Source organism: Miniopterus natalensis, chromosome 1 (genome assembly GCF_054644295.1).
Source record: "Miniopterus natalensis isolate mMinNat1 chromosome 1, mMinNat1.hap1, whole genome shotgun sequence".
Taxonomy (NCBI): domain Eukaryota; kingdom Metazoa; phylum Chordata; class Mammalia; order Chiroptera; family Miniopteridae; genus Miniopterus; species Miniopterus natalensis.
This window is the reverse complement of record NC_142081.1, coordinates 48,482,686-48,506,595: the sequence shown is the minus strand read 5'-3', so window position 1 is coordinate 48,506,595 and position 23,910 is coordinate 48,482,686. Positions and strand designations below refer to the sequence as shown.

At 37.3% G+C, this 23,910-nt stretch overlaps 1 protein-coding gene across 3 annotated transcripts in view; it reads right to left on the bottom strand.

The window, feature by feature from the left end:
• NEDD4 (NEDD4 E3 ubiquitin protein ligase) overlaps positions 1-23,910 on the bottom strand; it is a 106,001-nt gene that overhangs the window by 45,749 nt on the left and 36,342 nt on the right. Inside the window, exon 1 of one of the 3 annotated variants that reach the window (XM_016224958.2) lies at positions 20,908-23,691. The exons of the other annotated variants lie outside the window; for them this stretch is intronic. Coding sequence (XP_016080444.2) covers positions 20,908-22,467 — 1,560 coding nt within the window. The 5' untranslated portion in view covers positions 22,468-23,691. Of the gene's footprint in view, positions 1-20,907; positions 23,692-23,910 lie in introns of those variants that run through there. 3 annotated transcript variants of the gene reach the window in all.

Sequence of the window (23,910 nt, the reverse complement as noted above, 5' to 3'; positions counted from 1 at the left end):
CTTGAGCAACACAGATATGAAATGAGGTTTCTCAACTTGGGCACTACTGACAATTTTAGCCAGATAACACTTTTTTGTGTGGGGGGGAGCTGTTCCATGCATTGAAGGACGTTTAACGACATCCCTGGACTCTACCCGCTAGATGCCAGTACCACTCCTCCCCCCGTTGTGACAACGAAAAATATCTCCTGGCATTTGCCCCTGGGTGACAAGACTGTCCCTGGCTGAGAACCACTGGTAAAGAAGGTAGGAAACACATTGTCTCAATCAGTGAACAAAAGACTCCCTCTCCACCTTTCTAAAATAACAGCTTTATTGACATATAATTCACATCCTATACAATTCACCCACTTAAAGTGTACACTTTTAGAACACTTTGATCACCCCGTAAAGAAAAACGACACCCATGTCCTCTCTCTTCTCTCAGGCCTGGGCAACCACCAATTTACTTTCTATCTCTATGGGTTTGCTTATTTTGGGCATTTTATATAAATGGAATCATATAATATGTAGCCTTTTATGCCTGATTTCTCTTACGTACCATAATGTTTTCAAGGTTCATTCGTGCTATAGCAAATATCAGTACTTCATTCCTTTTTTTATTGCTGAATATTATATTGTATGGATATACATGCATTTATCTATCCATTTATCAGCTGATTGACACTGACGTTTCCATTTTTTTGCTATTATAAATAATGCTGCTATGAACATTCTAGTACAAGTTTTTGTGCTAACATATGTTTTCATTTCTCATGGGTACATACATAGGAGTGGAATTAGGGGTCATACGGTATCTCTTTCAAGGAACTACCAGACCCTCCACAGCGCTGCGCCACACTGCAAGAGCGTCGACTTCTCTTTGCCAACACTGATTCCTATCTACCTTTTTGATAATAGCCCTCCTAGTGGATGTGAAGTGACATCTCATTGTGGCTTCGTCTGCATTTCCACAATGACCAATGACATTGAATATCTTTCCATGTGTTCATTGTGCTCCTTATTTCTTAAAAACTCAATTTATAAATCTTCCCTAGACACTCAGTCTTCACTGCAGAGGCGGTGCCTGGTCACTGCGGGACAGAAAGAAAACATTTCGTCCCACGTACTGTTGCTCAATACTCCTGGTTCTTTTATCACATTCTGGCAACAAAACCACAGAACAAGAATCGCATATAATAAAAATGTCCGTGTCTCAAGTAACTCTGGTATATAAACATGTTTAAAAAATTTCTTGCCACACATCTTCTTTCCGCCTTCCTTCTTTGAGACAAGTGATCTGAAGTGAGTTTCTTAACTTCTACTTAAAATGAAATGATTCCAAAGAACTATATTTCTATTAGAAGAATGCACAAGTTTTCCAAACTAAAAATCAATACTCCTGGTCTGAGGAGATGGAGAATATAAAATGAGGAACTGCCCTGGAAAGTCTGGGACATATGGTTGCTATAAATACGGACATTTAGAAGTTCTTTTTCCATTTACAAAGAAACAGTCGTAGTTTTAAATTCATTCCTGTGAAAGCAAGTCAGTCTGTGATGTTCATTAATGTTTCCCAGCCAACCAATTGTTCCAAATTCTGAATATCAAGCATTTCTTTGCAAGAGTTATTTCCTATAGTTGAACTGCATGCCATTTACTTCATAAAGCAAATTTGCATTTGGTAAAATTAATTTAAGAATGCTTGAAAAATCTAAAAAAGTATTCAGAACAGCAAGTGATTTTAAACTGTAGTGGCACAGTTTAGTCAGTAAATAATACTTTTTCTAATATTTTAAAGATACAAATTTCAGTTTCTTAAAACAACTTCTAGAATACAAAAAAAGTCCAAATTGCCATTTGTGCAAAACTTCAATTAGAGCTACAGATGGCTCTAAGTTTAGGAGGACAGACTGTTATTAATTTTGATAAGGCTGAATAGTGACTGGATGTTCTGCTTTAAGAGAACCCAATATTACAAAAAATCAGAATTTTAAGAACAGATAAGTGTCACAGCTTTGAAGAATACTTGGCTTTACCAAGAGTTTCCATTGAATCTGAGCTACGAATAATTTCCCAGGATAGATCTACAGTATAAAGCAAAATATTAAAGAAGAGTCACTTCCTCATAACAAGAGCCAAACACCACCGCCCAAGTTTTCTGTTGTAATGTCCAACTTTTCATTTTAATCATGCTTTTTAATCAGTAAAAATGCACTTTATTCATGAACGTTAAATATAGCATAGCTTCCGTTTTCAGACTCACCTATCAGCGCTTTTCTAATTAGGATGATCTTTTAAAAAGTAATTTTATTAGATAGGCTCTACTGGGTACAAAACTGAAAGGGAAGAAAAAGGGTTTCTGGCCTCCAGCTACCTAACTCGCCCGCTGTCCTTCCAAAAGGCAAGAGTAGTCATTTTTTTGAGTTTGGATTTCCCTTCAGATATTTCCTTGACATACTGTTATGCATCTTACTTTTTTCCCCTTCAACAATATCTCTAAGACCCTGTCTCATATCAGTCCACAAAGAGATGCTTTACCTCTTGGACGGTTGAATAGCATGATGCTGTACGGAAAACCAACATTTATTTAACTAGTTCCCTCCCTGTCGATAGACATTTAGGCTCTTTCTGATCTTTTGCCATTACAAACAATGCTTCAGTGAATGAACTTGCATCTATCATTTTGCATATATACCCACGGTAATTTTCATTTTGTGTAATAATAAAGACTACAGTGAACTAATCTGAAATGGAAACAGATCTCAATGGCTCATTGGGCCTTACAGAGAAAAACAGTGTCATGAGTAAGCCCAAAAACAGATACAAGTTTTCAAAGATAAAATTTAGCTCAAAGATTCAAGATCAAGAAATTTGCATTTGGCCCTGGCTGGTTTTGCTCAGTGGTTAGAGCATCAACCCTCTGACTGAAGGGTCATGGGTTCGATTCCCAGTCATGGGCATGTACCTCAGTTGCCCGTTTGATCCCCAGCCCCGGTCAGGGCCTGTGTGGGAGGCCACCAAATCGATGTCTGTCTGCCTGTCTGCCTCTCTCTCCTTCTCCTCCCTCCCTTCCAGTCTCCCTAAAAAAAAAAAAAAAAATCAACAGAAAAAGTGCCCTCGGGTGAGGATTAAAAAAATATATATATTCATTTGAATTAATATCTTACTCAATGTCAGTAATTACTGTCTTCACACAAGTGTATTCAAATTCTCTATGTCATGGTTCTTCTATATAGATCACTAATTCTAAAGAAATGAACTGGGGTAAGCAATAAAAAAAAGAAACTAAATAAATGCATAGCTATAAATATGTTCCAGTCATTGTTAATCATATTATTTAAATTAAGTCAAGAGATATTTCAGAGACCATAAAAGACTAAGTAGAGTTAAAAGCTATGAAGCTGAGATAATAAAAGTAAAATGACCTGAAAACCTGTTTGGGTAAAGTAGAATTTAAACTATTTACGAGTTAAGAGGTTAAATGTTTTCTTGATTTGAACACATGAAAAGTCAATATTTTGACAGAGGATATTAGCACATGTGAATGAATCTCTGAGAAAAATAAGCAGAACGTATATGAATGGACCCATTTATAGCATTTTAAAAAATAAGGAACCACATATTTTCTCCTTCTAAAATTTTATAAAACTATTATTTTTAATGAACATCCTTTTAAAATCCATACTACATGGTTTCATACTACGTCCCAGACGCTATAAATAAAAGATTTGTGAAAACGACTCTAAATTTAGCTTTTTTTCTAATGTATACAAATCTTATTAAGTAAAATTTCATTGGCATAACTTCTACCTTCCCACTCACATACAGACTCACTCTATGCTATGACCTGCTTATTTTAAACATTTTTTTAAGAAGTTCAAAATTTATTGATTCAATCTTTTCAGTAGGTTGAGGGGGAAATGGTGTTAGCTAAATAAACAGTATAATCTGATCTATGCTATAAAATCACAGTGCTATGGAAACCGGATGTCTTTGCTTAAAACAAACATTCAACGTCCCCACCTTGTGACTTGCTCAGCCAGCCGGCCTGTCTGGTGGATTTAACCATAAGACACAAATTGTACTTGTTCTCTGACAATAGCTCACCCTGCTTGAAAAGTTGGGCACATGCATCCCCCAGTCCTCAGCAGCCTTCACGTTCTTTAAGGGGTGTTTTACCAGCAGACGGGGGTGGGGAGGGAGCCGGAGAAACCTCTGTCTAAATCAGTTTCAGTTTGCCTTCTCCTCTGAATTCCAGTTTCTCTGGAGGTGTCCACTTTACAATCATCACAAATCTGGAAACTGATGATCCACCCTGGCAAGTTTCTCTGTCTCTACGTGCCTTAAAGTTAAGTTTATAATTTACCGTGAGGATTTTCAAATGTAAGTCATGTTTTTAATATGCTACAGAAGAGAGGGAATCTGAAGCGAGTGATGGGTAATCGGAATTGGGCTGTGTTGTATCAGACGTGAATTGGATTTTAGAATTAGTTTCTAAATTAAAATGTAATATATCCAACATACTTTTAGAGGCAACTTGTACTGAATGTCCCTCAGATAGAAGACTGCATAGGTGAGGAAAAAGTTTTGGACTTATTACAACTTTTCTCACCCCACTCCAAGAAGGGGAGGGGCTCATCAAGTTTTCCCATTGTTTCAAATGTGTATTTCTTTTTTTTTTTTAAATATATCTTTATTGATTTCAGAGAGAGGAAAGGAGAGGGGGAGAGAGAGATAGAAACATCAATGATGAGAGAGTCATTGATCAGCTGCAGCCCGCAACCCGGGCATGTGCCCTGACCGGGAATCGAACCCTGATCGCGTGGATCCTAGGTTGATGCTTAACCACTGAGCCATGCCCGGCCGGGCTCAAATGTGTATTTCTAAACAAAGGAAAATAAAAAGAAGACTAATATATAAAGTTCTAATTTAACCAGGAAATACCCACAGCTAGATAACTGATAAAAGGGACAAGGCTCTTCCCCTCAGAGAGAAAAATATTCATTGTTGATTGAAAATAAACAGATACTGTGGCACATTTGCTGTGGCACATTTACACCATGGAATACTATGCAGCTGTAAAGAGGAAGGACCTTTTAGCCTTTGGCACAGCATGGAGGGAACTAGAAAGTATTACACTAAGTGAAATAAGCCAGTCAGAGAAAGACAAGCACCACAGGATCTCACTTATATGTGGAATGTAATACATAAGATAAACTGGTGAACAAAGTGGATCCAGAGACATAGAAGCAGGGAACAGACTGAGGGATCTCAGAGGGAAGGCAGGGAGGGGGCTGTGGGTGGGGAGAGATTAATCAAAGAACTTGTATGTTTATATGCATAACCCACGGACACAGACATTGGCCTGGGGAAGGTCTGGGGGTGGGGTGGGGGTGGGGTGGAGGGGATCAGTGGGGTTAAAAAGGGGACATCTGTAATAGTCTTAACAATAAAGATAAAGAAACATTAAAAATAAATTGATTTTTAAAAATAAATAAATAAATAAAAATTCATGCCTTTTTCTGTCAAAAAAAAAGAAAGAAAGAAAAGAAACAGACACAGAGAGTCCACTCTTCTGAGTGCCACTGTTACGGTACTATTTTTGTGGGTTGTTTTTTTTCCGAGGAATGTCTGCCACGCTACCAGGGAAAGAAAAGGTAAACTTTGAAGCTACAGAAGCTAATATTCTCTGGAGAATTATATCCATAATCTAAATGAGAAACAAATTTAGCTGATGGCTGTCACTGTTGAGAAAGATATAGTGACTTTAATTCTAAGAAACCAAAAAGCTGTGTAAAATCTCAGATATGTAAGTTATAGCCAAGTTGAAGACGAACTAAAATAATCATTTAAAAATAGGTAAGCAGAAGCTGTGGCAGCTGAGGAAGTGTCTAGAAACTTCTGTCTTCAACCTAAGCTAGAGTATAAAAAGATTTAGGTAGCCATCTCAAGTGGTTTTCCAACTTCAGTGTGTGTCAGAATCATTTGGAAGGCTTTCTAGATCATGGGGCCTCATCCCCAGAATTTCTAATTCAGTAGGTCTGCGATGGGGCTTGAGAACATTCAGTTCTTACAAGTTCTCAGGTAATACTCACGCATCTGATCCAGTAGTCACACCTTGAGAACCACAACTCTACTTAATCCTTGGAGAAAACTAGGAAGAGTAAGCAAAGATGGATAATAGCTGAATATGCATAGCTGGGCATCTAAATTTATCTATTTTTAGCCTGCCTACTTCCAAATGAACTTGGTCATTTTAAGATAACGCACAATGTAAATCAGGACAAAGATAACACCTATCAGAATCCCTCTAGAAGAAGCAAAATGAGTCAGGTATCTATGTATTTGCATTTCTTTCTAGCTTAAGTTGTGAAAACATAAACATATTTTCTAATTAAGGCCATCCTCTTTTCAAAACCTTTGAAGACTGGCTATTGCACAAACATCATTTCCCAAGTGCGCTCTAAGGAATAATAGATTTACTAGATACTAAAGAGTTCAAAGGCGGTCACATATTTCAGAAACAGTTGGTTAAAGGAAGTTCAAAAGTTTACTCCTGTAGGACTTCAGGAACTTAACTTTACTAGTTTGCACTGTGACATTCCAAGAAATATAGCATCATACAAACTTATTTGTCAATGGGATGGGTTTTATATGAGGTATCTTACAGACCAGTGAGAACACTTTTCAAAAATATTGGTCCAAAGGGAAAACTATAAATTCCTTAGCATGGGATGCTAGGCCCTTCATATTTGTTTTTCCAATCTACCTTGCAGTCTTATCTATTCATATAAGCCTTCCCAGTAGAATACTCTGTCTTTGCTCCCAAACTCACTTCTGCTTTCTGGAAAGTTTCTTGATCTCTCTCTGCCTGTGCACTTATGAGGCTCAGCTAAATGTCATTTTAATGAAAATTTTCTTGATGAGACTAAGTTGCTAATTTTCTCCTCCGAAATTCTACTTCACCTTGTGTCTTTTAACATCTGTGTTATAGTGCCCTTCTACTCCAGTGAGACTATAAATTCTGTGAGGTCAACCAATATTGGTGACTGGCTCCTATAGCCAGGCTCCATGCTAAGTGTGGGAGAATGTTCCTGATATCATGGAGCACACAGTCCTGCATGCTTGACAAGCACACACCTATAATTAAAGTGGTGCAAAAACTGAAGGAAAAATACAGAATTCTATGGATGTACATAGAAGAGTTAGGGAAAACTTTTATTCTTTGTTATATCCATTGCAATCTGCCCTGCCTTTATGGGTATTTAATATCTAGAGGTAAATTCTAAATTATTAATTATTTAAAAAAATTGAAGTGGCCTGACTTATTAGAAAATTATGTCATCTTTATATCAATCCATCCTTTGCAGAAACTAGATATGTAGACCTGAGGAAGTACTTTATGGCGTGAAGAGAACTTACCAGGAAGAGAATAGTAATAGTTCTAACATGATAAAACCAACTCAGAATTATGACAGGAAATGCTACAAAATCAAAAGGAGGTAGTTATCAGATTTCCCTTGTGACTGAAAGTACCACTTTCCCATTCCAAGAGGGTCAGTATGTTGAATTAGAGAAATAGTGGAAAGGGTTAAATGACCTGCTCCACTCCCTACAATCTGACTGCTTTCTTCAACCCAGACTTGAATTTAGTTCACTGTCACAAGCGTGATAACCTGGTAATGTTTGGGCTCAGACTGGTTTATTGATTCCCTGACCACGTCTCTCACTGCTTTGACTATGGCCTACGTTCCTAGATCATTTACTGGCTTTCCTGCCTCCAAGACTGAACTGTATTTTCTTGAGTTGTAAGACGTTGTTTTCTTTGTGAAGTAGTGGAGCAAGCTTTTCCCTACACTTCTCCCCAGGCTTCCCCATCTGTTCCTGACTTTTTCTGCCCCCTAGTGACCATGAGCGACTCTCCCATCCTTGGAACATGAAATCCAATACTTGGAATCTGCACAGAGTTGGTAGCTTGACAGAATGTTTTGTGTGAAACTCTATTATTCAAGCCTCATGAGATTACAACCCTGATCTCCTAGTGATACTACACACAACTTTGAAAAAATATATCCACAAGAGGCGAAATCCACAACTCAACGTAGACTAGGATTCAGATAAAACTACTTCATTTAATGGTTTAAATATAATTTAAGAATGTTTAAACAATGTTAAAAAGGAAGGTTAAAAATAATTGCTAAGTTTTGCCATATTGTGCAGGGCCTAGCAACACACTGCACATAATTAGGAAATCACTATTTAGCTCATTGTTAGGTTAGTTGCTAGATTCATTGCTCCAAGTTCCAGTTTAATCAACTTTAAAGGTAACTGAATCTGAAGTTTATAAGCCACTAAACTCCATACTGAATATGTTCTTCAGTGTATGAAAAGGAGCTAGAATTGGTGGGTCTGGAGAATGCTGTTGACAAATCAGTTTTCAGTCTACAGACTAATGGGGTGATCCTCCTGCAAATTCCTTTGATTCGTGGGTGAGCAGCCTTAAAGTTACACACATTTCAACTCTCCAATATTTCTATTTTAATTAACTCCTAAATTAATTTCAAGCTATATGATAGAGATTCTTTGTCTTCCTTGCTTAGACTGCCCCATCAAAAGTTGGGTTGATGTCTCCTGCTCTTTTGTGTATTTCACAACAAAAGACATTTTAAAAGCAAAATCTGCTTGTTGGAGTATCAATAGTATTTTCCCTAATCACTGATAAGACTGGCAAATACATTTAAGGATTTATTGTTGGTAAAATAATCTCATTGGGAGAAGACCTGAAAGGACTGGCCAAACGGTACCTCTGAACAACAAACAAAATAATTAATTATCAAATGATTCCCAAAGTAGGTTTTTTTCTTTCTTTTTTTCTTTCTTTGCTCTTTTTAGGGGAGGGAGGGTAGAGCTTGGCACAAGACTACTTATACAACAGTAAAATAAAATGTTTAACAAGTTTTACTTTTTGAAATAATCTTTTCTCAGTTAAAAAAATTTTCAGAAATACAATGATTATTCTTACCATTTGATGACCTGATTATATGGTCAAATATAAGTTTCGCCGGTCTATAAGCAGTTTTTAAAATTTCTCCCAAGGTTGGAGACTCATAATTTTTATTCAAGAATATAATATATCAATGAAAACAGGAAAAAAAGGGGGGGATTGTGGGTTACTGTTGTTTAAGAAAATAAGAACTCAAAAGATCCCTTTAAAGCCAAATTTTCTTGCTTAAAAAGCAAGGAGTACCAGTAGAGAAAAATAAGGCCATTGGATGTGGCTCCCCTTCTTTAGCCACCACAGCTACCAGGCACTGCAGCTTTAGGTGCCTTCCTCGTACACTGGAGCATGGTCAAAGGGGTAGCCTGCTTTGCAACTCAAACGTCATGTTCTAGGGGAGCCCTATCCAGCAGAACTTTCTGCAGTAATGGTATATCCTGTATCTGCGCTGTCCAGTGCAGCAGCCACTAATCACATGTGAGCGCTCAAAATGTGGGTAGTGCAAATGAGGTTCAGAATTTTAAATGTGATTTCATTTAAATTAATTAAAATCTCAATAGCCACATGAGGTTATTATACTAAACAGATGGAGTTCTGGAGAATTTTTTAGTGAAACAGTACTTTCGGGTTTTAAGATTTTATTTTAGTTCTTGCCCTGGGATTCAGACAGGTCCCCTGAGCTGACTGATTTCTTCATGCTACTGTATTCAGAATCATGACTCCTCTTTAAAAAAAAAAAGGTTGGCTCATCAGAGCTAAGGAAAGGCTGAGTTAAGCCTTTTAAGGGTGCGTTTAAGGAAAAAAATCACCGAAAGTGAAAAAAAAAAAAGAAGAAATGAATGACATGATTGCCAAAATGTTGATAATTGTTGAAACTGGGGGTTCACTGTGGGCACACAGGGGGCTCAGCACATTAATCTTTCTACTTTTGTGTGTGTTTGAAATTTTCCATAATAAAAAAAAAATTTTAATACTTAAAAAAAGTAAGGTAGTTTATAATGATTTAGGTAGTTTACAATAGTTATTGAAGAAAAAGAGCATAGGAATGAAATTAATAAACAGTGTTTTAGGAGGTAGAAAAACACAGTATGTATTCTTTGATCAATAAAAATAATCAGAAACAACAAAGTAATTATAAATATTGGGTCATAAGTCAGAAGAATAGAAAAAAATATTTGAAAGATAAACTGGTTCTCTAGTAATAATGTGCCCAAATAATAATCCCTGAGTTTAGCTTTCACTCAACAGTGGCAATAAGAAAGGACTTGATTGGACTTTATGTTCTACAGAGTGTAAAAGTTAATCATCAGACGGTAGTGAGTCCAGGTGGAAACTTTCCTCTGGACAACTCTTACTTTTTTTTCTTTCTGATGCTATTTATACTAGAAGAACCTGCCCTAAGCAGCTTTATCTTGTGGATTCTTCCTGCTGCGGGGTAAAATGAAAGTTCTCTTGGCTTGTGATGCTGTAGAAAAAGTGCTTTAGAATATATAATAGATCTGAGTTTTGGTTGAACTATGACATTTACTAGATTTATGATCTTGAGTACATCATTTTAACTTTTCTGAGCTTGTCCCCTATTTCAAATATGGAGATAATCACTACCTCAGAGAGTTGTTTGAAATGTGGTATATAATATGTGTTACCTGGTTCAAAGTTTTACAGATACACTTATAGGGTTAAGAGTTTAAAAACATTGTGGTGGGGGAGGGGGGGGTGGAGGTGGGAGAGGGCGGAGAGGGGATAAATGGTGATGAAAAAAAGGAAATAAATATTTAAAAAGAGTTTAAAAACACACATCAGTTTAAAAAACCATAGTTGATGTTTTAAGTTCTAGTGACAGTGAGCATGCAATGTTACCCTCCAGCAGAGGGCCATTATGGTCTCCTATTCCTTCCAACCCCATTCTGAATAGGTCTATTCTCTCCCTCAGAGTGACAGGCACACACACTCACATTTAAATGTGTGGCCAAGAATGTAAAAGGTTGGGAAATATGTTAAGGAAACCATATATTCTATTATAAAGAATATTTCACTTAGTCTTTCTAGGAGTATCTTCATTTCTGGAATATATTCAATATATTTCAGATAACAGGTATGAAAAACAGGTCCCTCACTTACTGTAAATTATTTAAATTATCATCAGGCCTTAAGAATTTGGTGAGTAAATGTTGCTTTTAAGGCATGTTCTACCCTGAATTAACTCAGTTTCAGAACCTATAGAAAGAAATCACCTTTGTTCCTGGTTTATCATTAACCATGGCTATACAACATAACTGGGTAATCACGGGAAGTTTCTTTTCTGGAGAAACAAACTGACCTCCAGATGCTGAGTTACTGGTCTCCCAGCAATGAAGCCTCCCGGCTGAAATGCCCCACACAATTACAGAGCCTCCGGATTGCGTCCTAGGGACCCATTCTCAAGCATGGACAGACAGCAAGCCCCCCCAGACCCCTGGAGACAACTGTGCGGTAACAAGAAACAAACAGCCATAACAATAAAGTGACCTACAGGAACCAGAGGCAATGTAGGACCCATATCAAAACAAAACAAATAAAATAGTCTCAGACGAATAAAAGTTTGTATTTATTCAATACATCTGTAAACACTACTAGCAAACTGTCTAGAACAGTCTAGTTCTAGTGTTTCAATTAGCTGCGCATTCTCTGGTATCTGCAGTGAACTGCTTGAACACACTTAGATTGAATACATGCCAAGCAGACTTTGGCAAATTGTTTTCAATACAGACAAGAACTGCTAAAGGAAACTCCTACTATGTAATGAACGTTCCAGCGTGCTGCCCCAATAAATGGCATTAGGTTTTAATATTTCAATGAAGGTACAAGCAATCCAAAAAAACCCACTGGGAATCGTCACAAAACAAGGTAAAACTTTAGAAATTAAAATAATCAAAATTTTAAAACTGAAAAGGAGAAACTTGAGGGAGATCTTCCAGAAAAGGGTAAGGAGGCAAAGAGACAGGAAAGAGGAGAGAATAGTAAGTTATAAGATAATCCAAGAGGCACAAACTTTGGCTAATAGGAATTCTAGGAAGAGAGAACAGAGAAAAAGGCAGGAAGGAAATCTCCAAAGAAACAACACCTGATTTTAAAAATAGGCACATGTATTATCTTGATAAAAATTAGAATTGGTTAAAAATTTATATCGGCAACCACATATCCCAGAGCTTAGGTGCTCACATGCCTGAAGTAAGTATATGGATATTATTATAGATTATATATTATTGTACTTTGGTTGCTTATGCTAATGGCTTCTGCTGTCTTCTCATCTAAATTATAAACTTGTCAATGCCAGGAATAATATTTGCCACTTACGGCAGGCACATATTCTATTTCTGATAAATGCTTGTTAAACTCATTTGCTTTGAAGATGACTTGAGTTTCCATTAAGCTCTGTGACTTTTTCAGAGGGTTCAGGTCAGAAGGTAAAGGTCATTCTCAGCTAAAACAGTTACTTGAGACTCCAGGACCAACTGTGAGAATCCAGCTCTTACATCAAGTCTGGAATGAAGTCATTGTATCAAACAGTGATAAATTTAAAGCTAGTCAAATGACCTTTGTTTAAACACCCTTAAACGTTTTGGCCCATTCAATCTTCTCTTGAGAAAACTTGGTCTGAACCTCTATCCAGACACATAGTTCTACGGTACCAGTGAGTGGAATATGTAGCCTATGAATCAGACTCCACTGAGGAAACTAATCCTTGAGTCACGATCATAATATTCCACTGGCATCCACCCGGGGACAAGGTATTCATTTAGGAGTGCCACTCTTTCACGAAAAGCATGAAGCATCAGGTAGCTCCCACTCATCGTTAGAGTCATCACTTAAATACCCTAGTTTGGTTACCTGCTTGTGCGAGGCTGTCCGGCTACCCTCATCTCTCAGGATTCTCCAGGCACCTCTACACCATCCCAGTGGGTCCCGTTATTAATGTAATAAATATTTATTGAGAGTCTATTTTGAGCTAGGCACTGTTCTAGGTCCTGGAGATATAACAGTGAACAAGACAAAAAGTCCCTGATTTTTAGGGAATTACATTCTGATAAATTAGAGCTCAGAAAAGATGACCCATTTGCTTTAATTCTTTGTCTAGATTCTTCTCCGATCAATTCTAGAAAATTTACATTTGCCTGCCTGCTCGGCTGCCTATCTATATCCATCTCCCCATCTTTAACTTTTTTCTTGCTATGCTTCCTTTTTCTCTTTTTTTTTACATGAAATATTTAATATCTCATGAGGCTCTTCAAAACTAGGCTAAGCCATTCAGCAACCACAAAGACTACAAAAACCCAGCCACCAATAAGATTTCTTAAACTGCTCGCGTGGAAGAACAGTTCCTAAGATTTTCATATACTGATTTACACTAGAGAAGTAATATGTAATTTTAAGAAGCACTAAAGTTATATATAAAGGATGTTTAAACCTTCTCCTTATAGAGCTATCACAAGGACAGTTCATACTGGACAGCTCATACAGAAACACATGGTGTTTCGATTCATCACATAAACCAATGTAAGATTTAAACATTCTTAGTAGTACCCTACCTGGCACTGCTAGAGAAAAGTATATTGAAAAGACTGAAAAATGTTCAGAGAGAGGAAGACAGACGATATAGCTTGGACAGTCAGAATAATGAAGGAAAATACATTTCAACTGTATATTTTTCAAATCTCATGCTGAGACGGGACACAATTAATATAGGCAACAATCATGAAAGCAACATCAATAAGGATAAGAGCCATGATGAATTCAAGAGATCACTTTAAGTAGAACCGCATGCCTTATAGACTGATATTTTTAAGTCTTCAGATGAAACTAAAATGTAATCCTGGAAAATTTAATAGTCAGAATTCTGGAAGAGTCAAATTAAAGTCCTTTTATGAGGCCAGTAGACAGCCTTGCTCGTGAATGTTTCTTGATCTGAACAATCTCTTCTGTATTACATGGTCTCAATCGAGAACTAGTCTAACTGCCTAAGTGGATTTAAATCTCTGCAAATTATTTGGCCCTGGCCACAGTACACCTATGGCTTTTCTTTATGTAGAAGCAGGAGCGGGACTCATTGGCTACTTCAGCCATGACTATTACTGTTCTCGTGAGTGGTCTTAGGCCTTGCTTCTCAAAGTGAGTTTGGGGAAACGGTAGCACTGGTATGATCTGGGAGTTTGTCAGGAATACGCAACTCTCAGGTCCCACCCACCACAGACCTACTGAGCCAGAATCTGCACTTAACACCTGACAGCTTAATAAGCCATTCTCCAACTGCAATTGTTAAAGCATTAGAAGGCAATACTTACCAACAAAAATTTGAGAGAAAAAGAAAATAAAAAAAGGAAATAGTCCTGGATATTATTATTTTAGCTATATCACAAAATGGTACACTCTCAGCTTTTGTAAGGGGGACTAAAGATAAAAATTCCGTTAAAAATATTTCTTTACTTAATGAACAACTGGATTTAAGGACATTGTCTGCTGTACTACCAATATCCTTGATGTAAATTTCTTGCTGCTTGGAAATATATTTTCCATGAAGGTAAGCACAAAATATGTCAGAGTGTTATGGTTTTGTAATACACCTAAGTCAAGAGAAGGCCTGATATCCCACCCCACCCCCGCCCTGGGACACTCTAGAACCTAAATAGACACATCATGGATTCTCTTGGTCAAGGTGTTCTTTGTTGTGACTTGCCACGAGTTGAGCTACAAGGCACACAGACATGCTACTGCTTGCCCTTCCAAGTTCTCAGATCTGCTCTAGTTACATCTAAGCAGTTCGGTTACATCTCAGTGAAGGTAAAATTACCTTTCAACAATTGCTCCCATGTTGAGAGCCTTCCCCAAAAGATCCCACTGAATCGGGAAAGATCTGTTTGCATCTTGTTTTGAAAGGCTTCCTTATATAAACCTCTAAGCATGTCTTCATCTGATCATAGGCTTCCAATCTCACACATGGGCAAACAAAGAAAACTGAATCACACACTTGAGCAATACTTCAGGTATTTCCTGGGTATGTTGACAACATCATTGGTTCACTTTCTCGGCACTCATTCGTTCCTTCCGCTCACCACCCTCCTGACCTCAACACACTGGCTGGCCACACCCAGGGACTCTGCCAAGCCCCTTCTGCCTAAATAGGCTCCTGATCCTGGCTTCTCCTGGTCTATCTTATCCCACTGTCACTCATAATGTAAGGGGAGAGTGTGTTTACAAAGGTGAGGCCTCTCAACAGCTAGTACCTGGGGGGCTCCCTATCCTGGAGGAAGCCAGTGACATAAAGACAGAGGTACCTTTCTCCAAGTAGTTTCTAGGAATAGGCCTTAAACCCTGACTTGTTTTCTACAGGGAAGCTCTGTTTTTGTTTTGTTTTATTTTTGGTGGTAGGAAGGAGACTGAGAAAAAGTAATGCTGTTTAAATTGATTGTACCTATTTATAGGCAGTCTCAAGTTTTCACTTCTAATTTTGTTTCCTTCACTTCACATTGCTGAATCTCCATTTCGGTGTTTCCCGTGTATACTCACTTATTCTATAGTTCTAAGATGAAAAAACAGAGAGGTACAGTCTTTTACTCCCCCTAGAAAACAGACTGCAGTGTTCTTGTAGACAGAGAATCTCTAATGCCTCTTATATCCACCTAATACCGTGTCTTCTATATAGTAGCCACTAATACACCTTGCCTACACTATCTCATGCCTATTTTATGACATTTAGCAAGCAATCTTCGCTTGCTATTTTGCTTCCTTACCTGTCTTTCTTATTTCAACCAGGCTTCTCCAGTATTTTCCTGAGAATACTCTTGCTAATGGCCCCAAGGACCTCCTAGCTGCCACATTCGATGGATATATAAATTCTGTGGCACAGTGTGCTGCCAACCTTGCATCTTTCCTTCCCTTGGCTTCCATGCCTCCACGCTTTCCTGCGCTCCCTGCCCCTCTAGGGGCTCTTTCTTAGTCTCCTCTTTATCTCTCCTCCCACCATCTCCTCAAAGTTGGTGGTCCCAGAATTCTGACTTATTCCCACCCACCCCCAACCCCATCTCCCTTTCATGCTTTTCAGTTCATCCTTACCTAAGGCTTCAACTATACTCCTAACTCCAAGCTCCATTTCCAGCTCTCACATCTCCCCTGAGCCCTGGTCCTGTATCTCCACCTGCCCTACGTGACAGTCCTGCCAGGGCAGCCTCCCAGCACATAAACGTAGTAACGCACGACTTCTTCACTCTCCCCATCTGGCCCCTTCTCTTGAACTCCCTATCTCAGTTCATGATGTAACCATTCGCTCAGTAATCTAAGTTAAAAAAAAAAAAAATTCATTTATAATCCACGGTGTCAAAAAAATATTATTTAAAAACACAAAAATGAGCACATTACACTCACAAGTCAAGCCTCCCGTTGCCTAACTATTTTCTGTCAGCAGGAGGCACGTTGCTTTTTCTTCTGCATGAGGGACCACACCCAATGGGCCTCCAAGCGGCTTCCAGTTCACCATCACCTCCCATATCCCTGGACTCCCTATGCTCGATCACACTGAACCCTTTATAGGGTGATTCTGCCACACAACTCGCCTTGCATGTGCGACTGCTTCTCCCTAGAGCAGCAATTTTCAACTGGTATGCCACAAGAATTTTTAAAACATGCGATACCTGACCAGTTAGTCAGGGGCACTGACCTCTTTTCCCTTAGATTTTCAAATTTTAAAAAAAGACAACAGTCAACACAACAACAGCTGTCTAATGTGAATGAATCAAAATTATACCTATTTTTTGTCAGATCGACAAAATATACATTTTTTGGCATGTTGCAGAATATTAGTCATTACTTTATATGTGCCACAAGATGAAAACGGTTGAAAATCGCTGGCCTACGAGACATCTGGCAATGGCTGGAGATATTTTTTGATTGCTCCACCTGGGGAAGAGGGGTGTTACTGGCATCCAGTGGGTAGAGGCCAGAGATGCTGCTAAACATCCTAAAAGGCACGGATCAGCCCCATATAACAAAAAGTATCTAGCCCTAAATGTCAATAGTGCTGAGATTGAGGATCACTGCCCTAGAATATTCTCCTTGATTTCTCTGCGTGGTGAACTCCAGCTCACCTACCAAGACTCAGATTAAATATCACCTCCTCTGTGAAGCCTTCCTCTATCAACCAGGTCCTGCACCTTTCTCACTTTCTCATACACATCTCTATTTTAGCACATCACACATTAGACTGAATTTTTGTTTTGTTTACCAGTGTGTCTCTATTACTAGAATGGGAACTTTCCCAAATAGAGACTGCATTTTATTATCTTTTATTCCCAGGTCAGTGCCTGGCACATAGTAGGAACTCAATTGTGTGCTAGATGAATGCATTAAAGAATACACATCTACAGAGAAAATCTGAGTGTTTCTGAGGGAAACAATTCAACTCCCTGACCCATTTCGAAATTAGTATTATAGTTCCTCAGTTCTAAGAAATATACACATACAAGCATATATATTTCTCACTAAATTTCCAAACCTGGTAATTAACATGGTTGCATCACAGTTTGAGAGTCGATATTTATAAACTATATTTGTTTTTAAAAAATTGATATGGGGGGGAGGGAAGGAGGGAGGGACGGACCTATTGATATATGGATGGGCTGCCTCCTGCAGGTCTCCACCAGAGACCGAGCCCACAACCTGGGCATGCGCCCTGGCTGGGAACTGAGCCAGCAACCCTTCTGTGCACGGGGCGATGCCCAACCATCTGAGCCATACTGGCCAGGGCAAAACTATATTGGTTTTTATAGGAAAGATTAAGTGTTGTTCAAAATAAGTTTAAGCAAATGTCTCTAAATATGCTGCTAAAGTTAATAAGATACCAAGAAAATAATGGGACACTAAAATATGTATATATTTAAGATATTTATTTTAGAAAGAACTAAATAAATTACTGAAATGTATAATCTTGAGATTAGTGTTAAGGACTTTTGAAATAACTGAGACATAGTCTTTTAAAGTCATACTATACTAAAGTTAAGCAATTTACCTAACCAGGATTAAGTAACAGAAAATGAACAAAATGTTTTATTAACAAAAAGAAAAAAATGGAAAGCCAAACTTTCTGGTCAAAAAGAATGGAAGAAATGTATAAGTTTGGGCAAAATGCTACAGTATTTTAAATAATAAGGTAATGAAAACTCTGAGCAGCCTCACAATATAGGAAATTTAGAAAACAATTGATAGAGAAAAATAAAATAATAATACAGTAAACTATTATACAGATTCTAGAAATATGAATAGTAATTTCTGTAACTGTACAAAAACTACCTTATTTCCTTAACTTATTTCTTAATATACCTAACAAAATATTACACTCAATGTTAAAACACCAAATACCTACTTTCAGATCAAAAGTCATTCGACAGCCTTTACAAAGTAACACTATATTTCAAAAGTATATGTAGTAAACATATGTCAGTTACTGTTATAGTCTTTGACAGCAAATAAATAAAATAAACACTATCATGAAGAGACAAGACAAGGCTCATCTTCATTCTAAGTTGTAAACACAGAACAGAGCCCTGTCGTACATACAGGTAAAAGTTGTCACTGGATTTAAAAAATTAGCCATTAATGAGCTGTCGATTACAGAGAGCTAGAAACTGGATACTGTGCTGCTAGAGACCAGTAGCTTAAACATGTAAGAAAAGAATATGTCGTCCTCTCAGTGCTTTAGAAACAAGGGTCCCTGACCAAAGCAGTGATTTAATTTCACGGCTGCTCGGTACAGATAGCTGACATTACTAAATGCTACTCTAATATCAACTTGTTAAATGTGAATCCAGACTCAGCATATCAGAATACTAACCCAGACTAACTGGAGTCATGGGAAATATTTTGGGAGCTGTTTATTTATAAGTGAGTTACAATATACCACTATAATTAGATTAATATACAATTATTGATAAACACAGGATTATTTATAAAACCCCATTATTGTTGCCACTGCTATGTTTAGAAAAAACATTAGTATTTTCCTCCTAAAACAAGCACTTGATTTACCATTAATCATTTAGGTCAATTTCGATCTAGTATATGTTGAATTTAATGGTCATTATATTGTTTATAATGCTTTTATAAAGAGTTGTTTAACAAACATTAAAAAAAGGAACAATTTAAAGCTCTCCAGCAAATTACACACTTTTGAACTATTTTATAATCCAATAATCTACCCAAAAAAAATAGAATCTGCACAAAGCTAGGCATTTGGCTGTCACAAAAAAATATTTGCAAGCTTACCTAAGTTAAATAAAACCAATAAAAGTGCATATTTTTAGCCATGCAAAAAGCATTTAGTCACACTTTATTAAAAAACATTAAAAATACTATTTCCAAAAGCATAAACAACAGCAAACTATACTATTACCACAAAATCAACTATTTTAAGGATATTTCTATAAGTATTTCTAGGTTAATTATTCCTGGCAGATTAATTATTTCATGAAAAGTAAAAGAAATTCACAAGGTACATGTAAATTCAATTAGAAAACTATTAATATATTTCTTTATAGTATCACTTCATTGTTTTCTTTTAGGGGGCAAAACAGTTAAATAGATTATAATCTCCTAAAAGCTGGTTTTTAAACAGTTTTATAAATAGAATTAATAATTCTAAAAGATAGATTAGACTATGAAATCTGACCTTTTTCATTCTCAGTAAAATAGTTGCTTATATTAACATCTGGGCATTGGGTAACAATGATTATATTTACCAGGTTTCAAAAGAGAGCAGACTAACTAGCAATTACTGAATATTTTATTTACTTTAAGCTACTTATCCAGAAGTTTTAAAAAAATCTTTAATATAGATATTGAACATTATATAAACACAAATAAACTGTTTCCCCTCCTCTCAAAATTATTTTGTACTGCCACCTAGAATTGGTTTAGTCAGAATTTGTTTTTAAATTTCCTGGTATTAAAAATGTTTTAATATCCTGGCAAGACCTTCCAACTACAAAAAAATTTTTTAATCTATTTAAGGTCCAAACACTTAACATTCTTTGAAAGGCCGTATTACATAAAGAAATGTTTCAGTCAAGATTCATGAGAGTTAAATTATTAAGATAATAAAGCAAAATTATAAAAATAACAAATTAATAAGGTAACTAGAAAATCATGGGAAATACCTAGCAACTGAAACCAAATTCAAAAATATGAAATTTAAATTTTAATATTGTTGAAAGAGTAAATTACATTCTAGAAGGCAGTCTTAACTGGTAGCTAAAGAAAAATTGGGTGGAAACAAAATTCCTGTGGTTAAGGGTATATATACAAATGAAAATGCCATTTATTTTTCCTCTGCTTTAAATATGAAACATAATAGTTTTAAACAATGATCTAATAAATACATGTATTTTAGAAAACATTTTTCTCTATGTTCATTTATCACATTGTTACATAGGCTTTTTTTATTGTTTAATATTTTAAATAAGCATTCTACATTTTACTTTATTTCACAAATGATTAAGGAGGGGAGAGTACTAAATGAGCATTTTTGAAAATCGGAATAAAAAATGAAGTTAGACATTAAAATACTATGCCACTTGAGGGGAGGGAAAAATAAATATACCAAGGTAAAGTGTTACAAAATAAATTATTATTTAAAGCTTGTTTTTATGCTACAGAAATGGTTTATGGCTTAAATCACTTTGGAAAGTTTTTTTAATGACTATTTTCTACATTGGTAAAATAAAGTGAAAAATTACTGGGGGTTCTTCAGATTTACAAATATAAAGTTCATTCCTACAAAAATATTTGCTAGCTAAGGACCAGGAAAGTATATAAAACTGCTAAGTCATAATAAATTTTAACCAACTATTTCATAAAGCTATTCTAATATAAATTAACATTTACCAAGACCAAAGGAAACTTACCTTACAAGAATGCTTCGAAGATTTAGATAGTTCATTTGTGAAATCTCTGTTGCTGTCTCTTGGTAAATGATCGACTTTACCTTCATTTCCAGATGCAAACTTTATGAGTAATTGAGATGGTCCCCCTTTAGAACAATTGTGCTTAAGGCTGGATAAACAGGAAACATTTGGATACGTTCCTCCTAATGAAATACTTCTTTGGAAAAGAGCATGGCTTTTGTGTATCTGTAAATTTGGTCTTTCCAACTGTCCATTGATATTTATTTGATAATCTACATTTTGGGAGGACGGTAAACACGCGGATGTCCTATGCATAAGCTTAATATACTCTGGGTCAGAATTAAGCTTAATTTCTGACATCTCTGGTTTACGATCACCATTCACTGCTTCACAATCGAATGTGGTGGTTTTCTGTTGGGTGAAATGCACCGAAACGCAAGAATATCCTTCAGATGACTTTTCCAAGGCAGCCTGATTTGGACTATTACTTGCAATAATCGTTTTCTTCTGTGACGAGCCCTTCCCGTGGAGGGGCCGTATGTCCCTTACTTCTCCGGGGGTGCAGATTGTTTTCGACAACCGAAGTCCATTGACAGCTGTGGAAAGAAACCCCTTAGCACCAGTACCATCTTCATGGTGGGCCATCTCACTGGGAGAAATAATAAACTGGTGTGAGGTTTGATAGGATCCTTTGCTTGGAAGAGTGCCCATACCTGTTGGAGAAGTTGGTGGGGTATTCGAAGGACTCCTAGGAAAAATGACTAAGGATGAACAACGTTTTAGTGGAATTTTCGAGCCCCGGCTCACTGGCAACTTCATAATCTCCAGTCCGTGCTCCAAGTCATCCTGGACAAAAGGAATCGTACTCGTACTTCTTGAAAACATGTCACCTGGAGAAGTATTCCTGTTTGGCACACTTCTGTTGGAGGCGCTGTCCGAAGATAAATTTCCACCGAAAAATGTATCATCCGCGGGCGGAAAAGCATAACCACTGCTATCGCTGATGATACTGTTGGTGTACGAACCTCCGCTTGTGATACTTGTGCATGACCCATAATCACTGCCGTTGCTGGTGTAAGACCCATTCTCACTGGTGGAAAAGTTACTGAGGCTGCCGCCGCACGTGGCAGGACTGCTCAGGAGGGTGTCGTCACTCACGGCGTTCAGTTCGCGATCGACCGCGGCGCTGCCGTCCGCGCCGTCCTTCCAGACACAGGTAAGCGAGGCGTCGTCCCCATCAGCGGAGACGCTGCTGGGCGGGAGACACCTACCGGACCTTGTTGGCTGCAGGGAAATCTGCAGACAGCTGCTCTTTTTATTAGCATTTTCAGGTGAAGGAGCAGATGCTCTCTCCTGGGACCTAACGTTTTCCTTTATTAACGGAGCCAGTGCGGTCTGTCTGGGAGTCAGCTTCATTTGAACAACGTTCGATGTTGAAATCCGTGTCGGTCTTTTGAAGCACATGTGAGCACTGCTATCCAAACCATCTCCGGAGCTTTCCGACAAAGGGTAAGTATTGCTTCTCCTGGCTGCAAAGTGCAATCGTAAGCTTTGTGCCATTTGTTCTCATTTCCAAACATGTTAACGGCTGAAAGTCATAACAAAGATCTCTGTCGGTAGACAGGCTAGAAGCAGCTGCACTGCGTCGAAAGAAAAAATCATTTGTGGTGCCCGAAAGAGCTCTTAAGTAGTAGTCTTTATCCTAAGTAAAACATTAGATACCAGATATCACAGAGAGAAAAGTCCTGAGACTGACGCTTCCAAAATGTCTTGAATTGCTTGTAGTCAAAATGCCTTCACTTACAAAGCACTTGATTTCCAGCGACCTTTAAGCTGAGCTCAGCTGCAGCACACTGCCTCGAACACTGCCAACCTTGTTTCAATTATACCTTCTCCAATTTGCATGAATGAGTAACACAAGAACAACAATCTTCTAGCATTTCAAGTTGAAACAGTATTTTTTCACTCCAGCTCTATTAAATGAACATTTAACTACGTGAATCACAGCGCCTATACTTTCTCCAGCGGAGTTTGACCACTAATATTTTTACCCATAGGGATAGAATTACAGGAAGTTGGTAGGAATGAAACCCCATGTAATTGAGTATCAAATCGGGGATTGAATTTCCAAATAGTAGCCATACTAGGAATCTAGTCAAGTTAGTTAATGTAGAAAAGAATAGAGACTGTTACATTTTTTTCAGATAAGTCCGAACAGTTATACAATTTGGAAATACCCAAATTGTGGGGTGAATTAAAAATTCAGCATGAAATCAAATAGATAAATATTTTAGCTTCCAAAACACTTCTTACACAAAGTGAAAGCTTAAGAAGAGGAATACAAAACTTGCCTAGTAATACTATCGCAAAAATTGAGCATACGGCTGAGAGAAAAAAAGTTAAAGAGAAGCTGTCACCAAGCATTTTCTCCTATAATTTTGGGACCTATTGCAGCCAAGTAGTACAGTCTTTAAATGATGCCATTTATATTTTGACTATTAAAACTCTGCCAAGAAATAGCATAAGCAAACATTCCATTAAAAATATATGCAGATTAGACAGAAAAACTATACCCCAATATAGTTGGAGCACACAAGATATTTTATTCCACTGTCTCTGCAATTTGTTCACTTAGGAGAGTGTTTTGGTAAGTAAAGAAGTCTAAAAAGAATTTAACACATCAAATAAACATATCTCAATGCCAATTCTGTTCTGAAAAACTCTAAGAGCTCTTTGCTGGCCCCTACTGGTGCACTGAAACAATCCATTTAGCTGTTTGATATCTATAAAGAAATATACACCATGCTGCATATTTCTTTATATAAACAAAGTACATACTTGTTTACATTTTTTGAGTACTAGCACTGCCCTCGAGGTGGAATTACTACAGCTGATAAAGCTCTCATAGTTGAGAACAGTAGACTATTTGTCCTCTCAGGGGTTGTGATTTTGTACATATATTTTTTCTGCTTTGTATTTATTTAACCTTTACTTTATTTTCAG